The 15,919-nt window shown below is 36.5% G+C and overlaps 1 protein-coding gene across 1 annotated transcript in view; it reads left to right on the top strand.

Annotated features, from left to right (window-relative positions):
* Nucleotides 1–15,919, top strand: part of thrb (thyroid hormone receptor beta) — a 121,658-nt gene that overhangs the window by 87,913 nt on the left and 17,826 nt on the right. Inside the window, exons 3-4 of the mRNA XM_042506649.1 lie at nucleotides 1,216–1,284; nucleotides 3,286–3,336. Of these exons, the coding sequence (XP_042362583.1) occupies nucleotides 1,278–1,284; nucleotides 3,286–3,336 (58 nt within the window). The 5' untranslated portion in view covers nucleotides 1,216–1,277. The remainder of the gene's footprint in view (nucleotides 1–1,215; nucleotides 1,285–3,285; nucleotides 3,337–15,919) is intronic.

The following is a 15,919-nucleotide window of genomic DNA, read 5'->3' as shown; positions in this document are numbered from 1 at the left end:
AAGTCTAGTTGAAGTAGAGGAGGTAAATCCAACTTAACCAGTTTTACCCAAAACTGTTGAGACTCAGTGGACAGAAATGTCAATGCACATTGGCACCAATGGAAAGGATCAGAAACCCAAATAATGTTGGGATCATGTTGTCACCAGGGCTAAAAATCAAATCCATCACATATTGCAAAAGTCATGTAATTTCACAGTCATATTTTCCAGCTCTGGAAAAGTCATGGAATAGGTAGAAATCATTGAAAGTTTTGGGAAATTCATGGAATATTTGTTGTTTGTACACTAATCTTCCATGGATAACCTTCCACGTTATGTAAGTATTAGCAAATTTATATCCGGCAGCTGTCGACATAACATCGCTCTAAAATTATGTTTGAATAGAGTTTGAATCTGATTTGTTTGAAACCCAATGGAGGTGTGACAAGTAGAAAAACAAAAGTGAATAAGGGTCCTTGAAAAGTTATGGAAAAGTTTTAAAATTTTGTCCATGAAAATGTGTGGGACACCTGTAGTGTGCATATAATTATACTCAGTGTGTATGTGCAAATGTTGCAGATCAGATGTTCCACGTATGCAACTCCAGTGATGAATATGTGTGCATGCATGTGTGTGTTTTTCTGATTAACTACTGCAGATCTCTGCAAAACCTTGAAACTTTGCTCTGCTTTGCCTCAACTGTCTAATTTAAAATGAACACATGCTGCTATGAAAATAGCATTTTATGCTTTTGATGTGTGTGCTCCTTTGTTACAAGTGTGTGACACAGGAAATAATAACAATCAAGCCACGGGAATAAAAAGTCTGGTTATTCCTTTCTAAACAATGTTACGTCTTATGTAAACTGGGCTTCCATGTCTGACCACCAGGTGTCACCCATAACCAGGGCCATAACATCTGAACAATCTGTGTACAAGATTCCCTTTGATAAACTCACATCAGTAGCTGCATCCTTGAATCTCCCATGAGATGCAAACAGAGGCATCAAACACCTTCTTTGACCAGTTTTATCAAGCTGAAGAGGCTGATTACATACAGCGGCACTCTTTTCTCTTCACACACAATTTAAGTTGTTTGTTAAAATGACACAGCAGGGAGGACAAGCTGTGAGCACAAAACACCTTTATTTTAACATTTAGATTGAAGTGTTGTTATCGTCAGCTATTATATAAGTAATGCACTCAGTGATTGATGGTTTCTTGGCTCTGTGTTCAGCTAGGTACCCAGATGTCTGAGGAGGCTCTGAGGATGACGTCTTGGCCTTGAACCCCACCAGTATGTCAGGTAATGTGTGTGGCCTGATCACTCCAACATACACGCACAGCCTCATACCCCCACATTTCATCCAAATAAGATTTACAGAGTTTTTCTGATAATTGATATTTAAACCAATATTAATTAAATCTAAACTCGACCTTTCATGTCAAAAACAAGTACGTATTCCATGTTTCAAACTAACAAAGAGATCATAATGAGGCATTAAAACTGAGCTGCGAACATATCTTAATTCTTAATGACTCTAAATACTGTTGTTTTAACTTAAGCCTTGAAACTTGCATGCATTTTAATAAAGAAGAAAAAAGGAAAGTTGGAATTTTAATTAGACTCTCTGCACATGATCAGTAGCAGAACCACTTTGCGCAAATGTGAGTCATTCTCTCTCTGTGAACAGAGTGAAGAGGTCTTACGTTGTGTCCACTAAAATCATGTTTTTGCTGGGGGGAAAGATCTGGTTTTCATTAACCTCTCACTAGAGACATATACACATAACATGTAACAAAAAAACAAAAATCTAACGTCATTTTAAGTCAACATTGACACACAGCCATGTCAAAATACTCTTTTTTTCCTGGGTTTTAAGAGTGACACAAAGCCAAGTCAAATAAACTAACATGTCTGGTAATATTGGGAAGACATGTTGATTCAGAACAGCCTTAATAGCAAAGTCAATCTTGCGGTATTGATTAGTGGTTGCCATTGGTTCTGGTGCACCGCTTCTGGTGCTCATTAGATCGTTTATTATTTGAACCGAGAAACCGCTTTTGCATGTCACAATGCCAGACACATCAGGCAGCTCGGTGAAGGGGGCTTATTCTTAGGACCCTGGCAAACCTCAAGATTGTTTTCAGTACAAAAAAAGTTTGAAAATGTATAGTTCTATGACAACTGAGAAAAAACCCAGTCTGCTGAGGAAGATCAAAAGCTTCAGACCAAATCAAGTAACTGGACAAAGTCAGCTGCTGCTGCCAAGATCAAGAGTAAACTATCAAGCTCGACTTCCTCTCTGATCTTGTCTGTCAGTCGCCTTCCATGCACAACCAATGAGATCACAGCCATCCATGGTGTAACATGAAAGTGGTGGACAAAAAGCAACTTTTCTGCACAGAAGATAATTCCAGCTTTACACAGCGTATGGGGACTTGTACCACTGATCATGTGTAGAGGGCCTTCTCACTGGTTAGTGATGAGCTGTCCTCATCAGCAGAAGAGTTTACTGTAAGATGCCCTTTAACAGTGTCTAACAGCAAGAAAGGGAACATAAAATTCAGATAAAAGTTTTTTTTGTTAAATCAATCTTGTCCTTTTAAAAGAATAGTCAAAAACAATCTAGTCTGCTCTCAGAATTAGAGTCGAACACATCGTTTTACTAATTAGAAATGCTTAATCCTTTAACTGCCTGATGATTTGTGAGTTAAAATGTCTCAGTTAAAAGAAAGTGTTTTACTTCTTTTCCAAACTCATAGCTATTCATTACAATTCTAGTCAATGCACGTTGGAAAAGTAGATTTGCTTGCATAAAAAGCAGGATAAGAACATATTAAACCTCCTGCCTCGTTATGTAAAAAAGTACGTGTTGCTGTCTACAGACAGGATGTCCCGTACGCTGAACAGACAGTCTGTGCCGCTCTGTGCATTTATTTACTCAGCACAGATAGTGTACAGGGCGAATTGGCCATCACGTGTGGATTTAGCCGGTCCCGCCGACCTCGCTGACCCACCACATATGCTATCGACCTCAGCGTGGCGACCAGACACGGGCTTACATGTATCACATGAGGAAATGAACCTGATCCCCCTCACTCACTGTAACACCAGAGCGACAACAACAACACACAGTGACAAAGTGATGTTTCTGATGCTTCATTCACAATAACCTGTTGTTTTATCAGATTGTTGATTCCTTTGATTTGATGTGAGAAGCAGAGGAGCGTCAGTCTACCTCTCTCACCTGTTTCACTGAGCAAGTAGCTTTTTTTGTAAAAGTGCCTCTCCCATCTATTTTAGAGCCAGCAGAAAATTGCTCCCCCCGCTGGAAAGATGAGGCCATTCAAAATGGTAATATTTATCCTCCCTCTCAGCACTGCTTTTCCTCCTTTCTGTCAGTCTGGGTGACCTTTGGAGCACTCATAAAAACTGTAGAGCTTTCCACTGAAATCTGAGGATCTGCTTCAGACTTTAACCTGCTTCAGATTTTGCTCTAACTGCTGTGAAAGGCCTTGAATGACTCGCTGTTTTCTGTTTAGATGTGATAACTTGGGTAAGTAAGTGATTAATAGGAATTTGGGGGGGGTTCAGTTTGTACACTTTGAATTAATTAATCTGAATTAAATACCAAGCTGGAGTCAGGGTATTGTAGTCAGGGTAAAAAAAAAGAAAAACTCAGCTCAACATGCAAAAATGGAAATGTCCCTACAGAGAAGTATACATACATTAAGAATAAAGTCCAGTAATGAATGAATAATGAATTTAAATGTGCTGGGGAATTATCAACACAAACAACTGAAGTAACTTCAATTAAAGTCAACAGCTGTCTCTGGTTTCAGCATATTAGTATCAAATTACATAGTTCTTTTCCAGGACTGGATATATGACTGACATTTCTGTCAAAGTCATGATTTGGGAACAACATGGTAACGAACAAATTGCAAAAGACTGCAACTCATCCAGCATGGTGTGGTCTTCATGAAAAAGCCAAAAGATGGTTTTCATTTGCTAATTTTCATAACGAGATCACTGACATTAAATCAAAAGGAAACATGAGACATGGAGATATGATCAACTCAGAGACATATTTAATCACATTAACAAGTAAGTGTGAATATAATATGTGTTTGCCTCATATAACATATGTATACTGATCAGAAATGTAAACACTTGTCTTATTGTTGAGATAAAACCTATAATGCTTTTTCTATATCCAAAAATGCTAATCTCCATCAAATTTTGGTCATAAATTTGTTAAAATCTGTGTAAGTGAGCACTCCTTCTCCAAGATAATCCATCCACCTGACAGGTGTGGCATATCAAGATGCTGATTAACCCTTTGAAACCTGAGCAAATTGGCTTGATTTCTTTCAAAAATAGTAAATATTCTCTAATAATTTTCATATTTTTAAAATTAAAATATGGAGAGGGCAACTGCTCCTGTGGACATTACTGCATTCAGTCATGACATCTCATGCATTATGTTGTCAAGGTGCTCACTATCACAGATTTAAACACATTTTTGGATAACATTTGAAAGAAATAAGCCTTCACGTGCGTAGAATAAAGGATTAGATATTTTATTTCAACTTGTGAAAAATGGGAGCAAAAACAAAACAGGTCAAATCAGGTTCATCCTTTAAATGAACAAAGTCAAAAATGCAGCACGCATTAAACCAAACAAGGTTCTAGAAATGCACATTTTGGAGAGATAAACCAAATTTTAAAATGTTTGCCATTAAAATGTTTTAATGAAAAATACTTAAAAAATGCAAGTGTGTGCACCTGTGCACTGTAACATGTTATAAGCCTATAGTGTATATAGTCAACTTAAAAGATAATATGAGAGAGGGAAATTAAGCTAAACCTCAGAGCTATCCCTCTGGGCTGAATGACTGATTGAAAAAGCATCACAACTTACGAAGCACAAATAGGTCTGTGAGCATGCAGAAGAAACTTCTCACTTCCCCTATATCTCTATTTTCCTCAGTCTGACCCAAAACTGTCACTTAAGGTTCCCACAGAGTTTCTCATACAACTGCAGGACAATAAGAATGATTGCCAACAGTATTCCTAACATTGTATTGAAATGCACAATCCAGTCACAAGAATAAATGTTGTACATTTCTGCAAACCACGGATATGTAACATCTGTACATTATCAAACTGTATTTGTCTTTATGTTACAGCAACACCGTGGTTAATGTGTGGTTAGGTATACGCACAAAAACCACTTGGTAATGGTTTGCAAAATATCATGTTTTGGCTTAAAATACCAGGTTTTGGTGCCACAGTCACAGCATGAAATGCAGCAATATCTCACTCAAAAACACCCCAATTTGGTGCCACATATTCTGCTGGAAATGCCACACATGTCTCATTAAAAATGACCTAGTTTAGGTGGTAAAGTCGCTGCTGGAGATGTTTCACTACCTCACAAAACAATCTGTTTTGTTGGCAGTTGCCACTGTAAATTCAACAGATGTCGTGCAAAATAAAAGCTCTGTTGGTATAAATGTCGCTTGAAATGCTGCTGATGTCTTGCAAAAAAGACCCTGTTTGGATGCCACAATTATTATTGGAAATACCGTAGATGTCTTGTAATACAACACGCAGTTTTGATGCCATGAATTGCCTGTCTCACAAAAAAAGACCCAGTTTTGGTGGCACAGACGCTGCTGGAAATGCCACATTGCACCAAAACTAGCCAGTTTTGTTGTTTGTTGCTCTCAAAGAATGGTCTGCAGTCATTCAGGCGTCAGGCCATTCACCATCCCCTCCACCCTCCAGCAACAAAGTCAGCTCCTATTAAGTAGTATACATGTAGTAAAACCGCTTCACTTTAGAAACCCAGATACAAATACATATACAAATATACAAATGTACTGTATCCATGGTTTGCAGAAACATACAATGCCAACATTATCTGTAGGTGACTGGACTGTAAGTGCAGCACAGTCTGTCAGACAAAGTGTCTAGCCTGGCAGGTGTGTAATTCTCTACACTGATTGCTGCTGCAGTCAAGGACACTTTTCATGGGGGTCTGGGCTGTTGAAAATATGCAACATTCATCCCTGGTCCTCTGTGATGACTGCTCACACAAAAGAATGACTTTTAAATTGTCTCAGTACAATGTGAACTGCCTTGATTCAAATTTTACAGCTCACATTTGTTGAGATTAGAGGGTCATATGAAGTACTTTTTCATGTAAGGACATGTCTGGTGCACACTGGGAGAATTTTCTTAACGCTTTCCTTTTTTTTTTTTTACACTATGTTCATTATAACTTCTCCCTCATGTCCTTTTAATAAGTAAAGCAAACACACTGACTTGGATGTGACATTGTGGTAATAGCATTGTTAATCAATGTCAAAAGAGCCAATAGCCTTTGACTTTATTCAAGTGTTTGTCCCTCACACCAGAGAATATCTGTCAGTCAAATGGTGTTTGCTACACTGTATGCTTATTGCTTTTCCTGCTTAACATGTTGAGCATCATTCATATTGCTAGGAAAGAGCGACTAGACAAAGCCAGATTTGCTTGGAAAAAAGAAATTGCTCAGGGCACGTGTGCACCAGCAGCTCTGTGTGTAGCAGTAGATGGTGCCAATATCTTACTAATACTGAGTTTAGGCTGCATATGTATTTGAATGAGAATCTTGCACATCTCCAGGAGCAACGGTGTGGTAACTCTTAAGCGTTTAGCACAGCAAAGGATTTTAGTGAACTGCTTTGGTTTGAATCAGTGTAAACAAGGAACGCATCATTGCAAGAGAAAAATGATTTGATTTGAAAATATGAATGAAGTTGTAAGTTTAATCGGCTGTCTGGCAGCTTTAGTTTCACTGTCACAGATGTCTTTATAAGCTTATAGATGACTCGTAAGGCTTCTTCACTTCTGAGGTTCTTTGAAGACTAATGATTTCTGCTTTAAAATGTCATTTTATTATTTAGTGCCAAAATAAAAATGTTCTGACATTTTCTGGCATAATGTAGGTCTGTGGAAAAAAAAATGCAGATATATTTTTAAAATAATTTCATCTTGGGAGATGAGGTTCAATTTTTGCGTAAATTAGTGTCTTGCTTTTATCCTTTTTTTCAACATAAGCTAATTTTAAAGGGATAGTTCACCCAAAAATCTAAAATACATTTTTACCTCTGTTACTATTTATTAATCTAGATTGTTTTGGAGAGAGTTGCAGAGTGTTGGAGAGATGTCTGCCTTCTCTCCAGTAAAATGGAACTAGATGGCAGTCAGCTTGTGGTGCTCAAATCACCCAAAAATACGTTTTAAAAAACTCACCAACAATGTCTCTTTCCAGAACTCATGACCCGGTTACTCAAGATGATCCACAGACTTTGCTGTGAGCTGTTTCATATAGGAACTATGTTTTTTTTTTAACTGAACTACATGCATCAACTGTATCACAGAAAAAAGGAGGGAGGAGAAGGAAGTGTGCATCTACTCATGGACAAGATGCTCACGCAATGTAAACACTAATGGCAACCTCCTTCGCTTTGCTGTAATGTTAGCGAGCAGAGTGGTGCTAAGCTAGCTGTAGATGATGATGATTCCTGAAAAGAGACAATGTTTTTTTTGACACACTGAGCACCACAAACCAAGTGCCACAGTTACATTATGTTGGAGAGAAGGCAGACTTCTCTACACTTGATATCTCCAACACTCTGCAACTCACACAAACAATCTAGACTGATAAACAGTACGACAGGGATGAGGAAAAATATGCACTTTCGATTTTAGTGAACTGCCCCTTTAAGTTTTTTTGCCTTTTTGAAAATGTCTTTGAAAAAGAAAAATCCAGTCCTCAGACATTTATGAGACTGTGCGTAAGCCCAATTTAGTACTTACACCTGGTTTTCTCAGCTTGTCTACGTAATATCTGTCAGTCAATTTATTTGTCATGAAATCAAATGCAATTTCTCTGAAATAAAGCGATGTTACTATGATATGACATGGTCAGCAATTGTCCAGTGACAACAGAGTTAGCAGTCTGAATCCTGTCTGCTCTGGTTAACACAGACACCATAGCATTAGTGAGCATATGTATCTTCATGGGAATGAACCGTGCTGTATAAATCCAGTTTTCTTGCTGGTTTCTTGCCGATCATTGTTCATGGAGCAGCTGGCATTTGTCTCTCGATGACATCATCTCCTCAGTCTGTCTCTCAGCTGTTCAGCTAGATGAGACACCGAGCTGTGCAATGTTACTGCGGAGGTTGCTGTTTTTCTCCAAAACTTGTATTTGGTGTTGTCTTTCTTTGTGTCGTGTCCTGAATTTAGTTTTTCATACGTTTTCTGATTCAAGTCAGTTTTACGTATGTGACCTAATATCACTGAAATGTTCAGCATTAGACACCCTCTGTTGTTAAACCCTAGCAACAGAAATGGCGTGATTCTCTCAGTTTTGCGTTGGTGCTTAAGTTTAAATTTGATGTGTCTCATGGGAAATCTGGTTCAATAATGTTTGCCTCCAGAAATCTGTGCTGTGATGATTCACTCATTAGATCCGTGTCTCAGCAGTGGCTTGTCTGCAGACTTCTTAATGAGGTCAACAAAGGGAACAAAAGCAGCTCTGACGAATTGTTCATGACAACGCCCACACGCGTCCATAGTTGGTAAAACAAAAAAAAACAAATAAAAAAAAGTTTTTTAATTTGCTGAAACCATTTAGAACAGAAATCACAGGATAGATTCTTCATCTTTGTATATTCTTTGTCACTGCAAACATTTTTTTTAAACACATATAGCAAATATAAAGAAGTGGCTTGCTGCACACACACACAGACACACACATAAATATGTTCTGTACTAAGTTAGAAACTTTGAATATTTTTAAAACAATTTCTGCAAGAAGCATGTGTCATGTTACTGTATTTGGCTCGTCTAGATGGAAATCAGAACACAGAAATCGACACAAATGCTGTCATTGTGTCACAATACAGAGAAAATAATGACAATCCCATTTTGCATATAATATGATGCTACAAAATTCATGATGAATATACACCAATATATAATAGACACATCAAAGTTATATGCAAGAACTTCAGACAAATGAGAAATTTATCTCCAAATTGTACACAAGGTAGAAAATTAGATTAAATAAGAAAAAAAATTGTATTCACAAATAAAATTTCAAGATGAACCTTAAAGAAAATGAAATGATAAAAAATGACCTGAAATGAAAACACCCTATGATGCACCGTAAAAAAAAAAAAAAGAGTAGAGTCAGGAGGATATCATCCAAGCATATTTAAACTGGTGCTGGGCAACGCATCACAATTACATCAGTATCATGATATGAGACTATTATCTCAGGACTACCTTTTCCTGGTTTTGAAAGGCTGCATAACTGTAAAGTGATGTTATTTTCTGAACCTACCAGACTTTTCTAGCTGTTTTATTTTTCGCCTTTAACCACTAATTAATTATTACCACATTACTGAAGATAACTTCTCAAGAAAAAAATCATTGCAGAAATAATTGGTGAAAGCACCAAAAGTCAACCCTACAATATGGCCATACTTTTTATATCAAAGTATTCGGTCAAAAGTATTGTTATTTTTAAACGCCATTATTTTACGTTACAAAACAGTTTTGTTATTACGACCCCTTTTGAGCATGACATGACTGATACCGCTGGATTCCTTAGGTCTTAGAAAAATACGTTAATTTTACTTTTTACATCCAGTTTCAGTGTTTTTTGTACAATATCTGTGCATTGCACTATATGTTCAATTAAAGGAAATTATTGTAGTTAAGGCAAACGGGGTAGTCGTCAGTAGATCTATGGTTGTGCAACTAAAACACTTGGTTGAGGTTAGTTAAAGATGGTGGTAGTGACTGATAAAAAAAAAAAAAAAAGACAAGTGTTGTTTTCAGGTCCTTAAGAGGACATGAAAGTCAGACATACAACACATCCATGGACCATCTTGAGCTCCAGACTCTTCCACATGTAAAGGACTCGTGTCTTCCTGCCTTGGCTCTGAACATTGACGTTGTATGTGAATCGTTAGGTGTGGAATCCAACACGGAGGTCAAACCGTCACGTTCGGGATCTGTAGGAGACAGAGTGAGAGCATATTAAATGAAGTTACATGAAGAACAGTATCCAAAATAGATTGCTGCCCTTCATTTTAAGGTGCCGGATAATCCTCTCAAACTTTAACCTTCAACAATAGAAGCCTTCTGTCGTTCCCCTGAGCTTACCCTGAACTTTAAGGGGAAAGGTTCAACAACCTCCTCAGGTAACGCAGAGTAGCCGGGGACATCTGGCACAGGGCATCATGTCAATTAAGGGCCCGGGGTGAAAGAGATTCCTCACATCCAAAAATTGTTCATGACCGGCTGTGAACCCCCTTAGGCCGAAAGTAATCAATCAGGGAGGGAATATATCTCTGCAAAAACCCGCTGCAGGGCCACTGTAGTGAGGTGCCATCCGCAGAGAAACCATGTCCCTGTTTGCATTGCAAGGAGAGATAATTTGGAGGTCTATTGTTATCTAAAATAGGAGGGCCGTGTTATTTACCTCAGCCATTTGTCAGGAATACCTGGAATCAGGAGAGGAGCCATTAGTATTCTGTGGAGTACTTATACTTATTCAGCATAATTTAACAAAGGACGCATGAAATATTCCTGCAGACATATGATTCCAACACGTGTTTATTAAAGGGAGGTTAAAGACAAAAAGTGGAAAAAAGACAGTCTGGGTAAGTAGAGATATATTTAAATTGTTTAAATTATTTTGAAATGTACAGGCTTTTTTTAATGTTCTAAAAGTGATGAGTTATTTCTAAAAAATATTGAATGTGATAGTCATTCATTAATCTTCAGTGTTTCGTCTATACCGTTAAATCTTGAATCCAGCTCCACCTCCCTGACTTGTTTCCCATAGCTTCCAATTGTGTAATGTCTAATGACAATAGGTACTCAATGTCACTGTAAACAAATTGCTTTAATTTGCAGTATTTCAAAGGAAAAATAGAAAGTATAAAAATCCCTCATTCAGATAATTGCAATAAGTCATTTTTAATTCATAAATACCTTGTTAAATAGTTGTGTTCAAGTCAGTTTTACTTGACTCTTTGCGTCTGTCACTTTTTTATAATAAAATAAAGTTAAATACTTTTACACTGCACAGCATAACCATAACTATAACCATACACAATCACAGATTTGATTAAAATAAAAAAGATTTGGAAAAACATACATATAATTAACGGTCGTCTGTCACTTTTTTATAATAAAATAAAGTTAAATACTTTTACACTGCACAGCATAACCATAACTATAACCATACACAATCACAGATTTGATTAAAATAAAAAAGATTTGGAAAAACATACATATAATATACTTATTTACTTACGGAGAGACCGTCAAAAATAAAAAAAAAATAAATTAAAAAAAAAAAACCATAAACCCCGAGACAGGCGTAGGCGTTAATACTGTCTGCTCAGACAACAGATTGTTACGGTATTGACAGGCGTTAAACTCTGTCTGACGAACGCTTAACAGTTTGTCGAGAGTCGAAACTCCAAACAAGATTAGTCCATGGTAAGGACATCACCTCATCAAAAAGTTAAACTGGTATCAAGCCCTCTTTGCAAGCAGATTTGCCTCATAGGGCCTGTCTCTTACCAGCTGCTGCATGTTGATCACATCTACTTGTCACACACTCACACTTATTACATGAATGGGGCTGGTAATCCCATGGTAAGCCTTTTAATTGTTCATTTAGACAGATTCTGTAAAATTAAGCATTTATCATTAATTTTGTCCAGTTTGTGCAATTCTGGTTAAAAGAAAATGTAGTGGATTTTTTTGAATTTCAAATTAAGTTACACGCTACTCGTGGAAATAGTCCAGTCATTATTGCAGCCAGTTTAAAAGGAATATGTGACTCAGTTATGTTTCTAAAACATTAATTCTTGTGCCAGTCATTTTAAACACCATATAACTTCTCCCCAAAATTGAAAAGAAATGGAATATTATGTTAATTTTACACATTTGTTCCTATTAAAAGGTAGAATAGTTCAGTCTTTACATTCATTGTTGACTTGTCATCATTGTTTTTTTTTATTATTGCTAGTTATTGTTTGCATATAGTCTTTTTAGCATTTCACTGGACATATTGTTTGAGCATCTGGCAAATAAAAACTTAAATCGCGATAATGAGCCACACACAGTACAACATGTGTTGTCTTACATTTCATTCCAGCAGTGTCTGTCTGTGTTTAACATCTCGAGGCTTAACCAGCTGACCTCTCCATCGCACCTGTCTTTAATGAAGCGCTTATCAAGTTTTAGAGCTTAGAACAGGTTCAAATAAACAACGATATCAGACTTCAGCTCTTTCCAGGAACTGTTAGTCTACACAGAGACGTAAATGTCGGTTGAAAAACAGAGACAAGCTTTTAATGCTCTGAGGAATCATGGACTGTAACTGACAAACCACAATAAAAAGAAAAGAAAAACAATAAGTGCTAGTGTAATGTAAAATAAATGATTCTCTCTGTTACTAATTACAGTTTTACACAAAAAGATCATGATCACTACAAGTTCACTTCAATAAAAGTTGCAAATGTTTGTTGCTCATTTTATTCAGTTCGTTTCTATATTGTGCACTTCCCACTCCTCATCATGACATCTAATATTGAGCTGTAGTTAGAATTTTAATTCTAAATATTTAGATATCCAAAGGATGGCATTGTAGCTTTCAGCAAACCAAGGATATGTTGAATTTAAATGTTTCATATGTAGTGGATGTGTTTGTTTGTTCGTTTCTTTTTTCAATTTTTTTTATGTAGTGACCATGCTAAAGATAACAAGTGGTTAGATATAGATATAAGCACCAAAATCACAGGGTAAGGGTCAGGAAAATATCATGTTTTGGCTTAAAATAGGGTAAGGGTTAGGGGGTCGTTGCCACAAACACTGAAAATTTGTTGTTAAAAAAAAATACCTGGTTTTGTTGCAACAAACATGGCTGGGAATGTCCCGACGTGTTCCGAAAATGACCCGCTTCTGTTGTTTTTGTGGTCTGCTGCTGTCTGCTGTAGACGTCTCAGCTCGGTTGCCCATCGTCCCCCACCGCCCCTCCTCCTTATTAGGAACTCAGCGCATAAAAATGTCATCTGGACAACGTCACTTTAGAAACGTGAAACTTACAAATGTAACATATATGTGGTTGAAACATAGACTACAATGCCAACATTTTATTCTGGCAACCGGGCTGAAATATTAATGTAGATTTATCTGCTATTTGTAATAACTTCTTAACTAGTAATTGAATTATTACTTTTGGAAATATCCACTTTTTGTAGCTGCACTATTAATTACTATAAATATTTGTGAATATATTGTAACTAAGTGATTCTTCAGAGAAGACATTTGAAATTTCAGATATCAAAAGACATTTAACATTTAGGAAGTTTTTGAGATAGAGGGTTAGAGTTAAGGTTGGGGTTGGGATAACCAAAGTAAGACCAAAGACAAAATCATTAGTAGGACCCGATGGCCACCAGGCTTTTTATATTCAATGTTATCTTAAATCTTGTACAATATATCTTGATTTTTTTTAATTCAATTTTAAAGTTAGTTATTCATACTGTATGCACATATCCAAAATGAAGCTATTAAATATCCATGCACTTTGATGAATGTAAGCTGAAAATCTAATAAAAATTGAAAATAAAAATGAAATGATAGAAATGTATTTTCCGCAGACACACAAAAAAAAAGTTACTGAACTAAAGAAATCAGGTTTGAGTAACTGAACTGTTGCACATGAAGATGCCTTTATTAAAGTGATGTGATTATTTATCTTAACACATTCACTGCTTTGTTGCTGTTAAAGTCAAGTTTCTCCAGTTATTAAATGTCAGCACTGCTTGACGTATAAAATCCAGAGATTCGCGACTACAGATTGTGTTCTCAAAAACAGGGCTGTAATCACCTATTTAACATTTAACAACAATTTTAGAGCTTTTTGAAGCAAAAATGTTGCATCAGGGGTTTTTAAAGTTTTAAGGACTTGGAGCCTGCATATGATTGAGGGCAGCACAGGAAAAGTGAACTTACTTTGACTTTTTAATGACATATTATATAATGACTTCTTTATTAAACTTGTATTTCATTCTAGTTTCCACTTGTAATACGTTTGAAAGTAATTCAGTAGAGAGGCAATACACTGGTTGACACTGATTGTACCTCACAGCAGTCGAGCTTCGGCTGCTGCTGGGATACGGCAACACTACAAACAAACCACACGCTGAACTGCGGCACAGCGTAATACTAGAACCAGTAGGAATAAAAATAGTAATGACAATTTGCTATATTTATTTATGATTCTGATCTCATTTGCTAATGTGATTGATTGACTGATTGATTATTTTGGATGGGGGATGTAGTTGTCTTTTTTAGCATAGCAACTTTTTAAAAATATATTTTATCATATGTTGGGGGGACATTTTTATTCATATTTGAATATTGGAGGGGGATGCCCACCCACCAATTAATATTATAATTACTGCCCTGCTCAGAAGGTTAATTTTGGTAAACTTTGTTAAACTTTTGTGATATCCTGTTCAAAAAACACGTTTCCTAATATTCAATATGTAGAGTATATTTTGGTCATCGACATAATGTACATATTTATGCCTAAATCGGAGAAAATTGAAGTTTACAGTTATCGATATTTGAAATTTAAGTGACAAACACATTAGGCGCTTAATTTGCCAGTCGTTAAAATTACCTCGCAAACTAGTAATTACAGACAGCACATGTGAACAAGTCTTAAAGATTGCAGTGAGTCTAACAATATTGCCTCGCTAAGGTAATAAAACAAAAATATGTTAACACTTTAGAAAAGCAGGACATGTGGTGCAGTTGCTTTTGGTTGGGTTGAATCTTGGAAAAAAACAAATGAAAGGTTGGGATACGTGTACTATTCAGTCTGCTATTACACCGTTTCTATGAACTGAACAGGCAAGCTTTTGGCAAGATGTGAAAACTTCATTTCTCTATTTTAGCGTCTGTTTAAAAAACTGAGGGTTAGAATATATTGTGGTTCAAAATAAAACCACCTCAATAGGCAATGGTGCTTTTTATAATGGCCCGTAGCCCTCAGTTTTAATAGAGCTGTCAGGCCCATCTCAGCCTTTAATATGCACGCTCCACACAACATAAACGCTGTCATTCAGATCATCTTGTGCTCCGCAACTAATGAGATTAAGCAGCCTATGCTCCACAGTCAGACTTGTCACTTCAACATGAGTCAGATGGTATGTTTAAGTCGCCTTAAGTGTCATATTATATCTGTACGCATAATCAGTTTGTCAGGCTTTTAGTTTCAGGGTTTGCTGCATTACAGGATTATCAGCACCCGTGCTGAAAATGAACTAAATGGCTGTGGAGAAAAATAAACATCTGGGCAAAATATACAGTTTGTTTTTATAATAATAAGGGGAAATACACACAGTAATATTTGTCAAAACTGGGTTACTCCATGTTCATTTCTCTGAGTAACTACATTATTAAATAGCAGGATGGTTAAAACAAAAAAAAACATCCGCTAAAATGCAAAGAAACTGTCGGTCAGAGGTCAACAATATGTGAAACATTAATTTTTAAGACTTTTTTTTTAAATACATGAAAATGTTTAGAGGCAGCAAAACACTTTGGGGTTATTTTGGTATGCTTTAAAGATGTTGGTTTTTTTGGTTTTGTGTATGAGAACAGTGATTAAAAACCTTGGCAGGAGGAAAATGTTTACTACAGTTTAACTGTATACCTAGTGATATAGCATTACCAAGTTGGGTATTACCACTGTATATATATAGATAGATCATATCAAAGCAATGTTGTGAAATACGATCAAGCTCTTGTTTTTGTGGTCAAAAGTCCACAAGAA

This window comes from Plectropomus leopardus, chromosome 18, assembly GCF_008729295.1.
Source record: "Plectropomus leopardus isolate mb chromosome 18, YSFRI_Pleo_2.0, whole genome shotgun sequence".
NCBI classification, from domain to species: domain Eukaryota; kingdom Metazoa; phylum Chordata; class Actinopteri; order Perciformes; family Serranidae; genus Plectropomus; species Plectropomus leopardus.
This window is presented reverse-complemented; position numbering and strand designations above follow the sequence as displayed.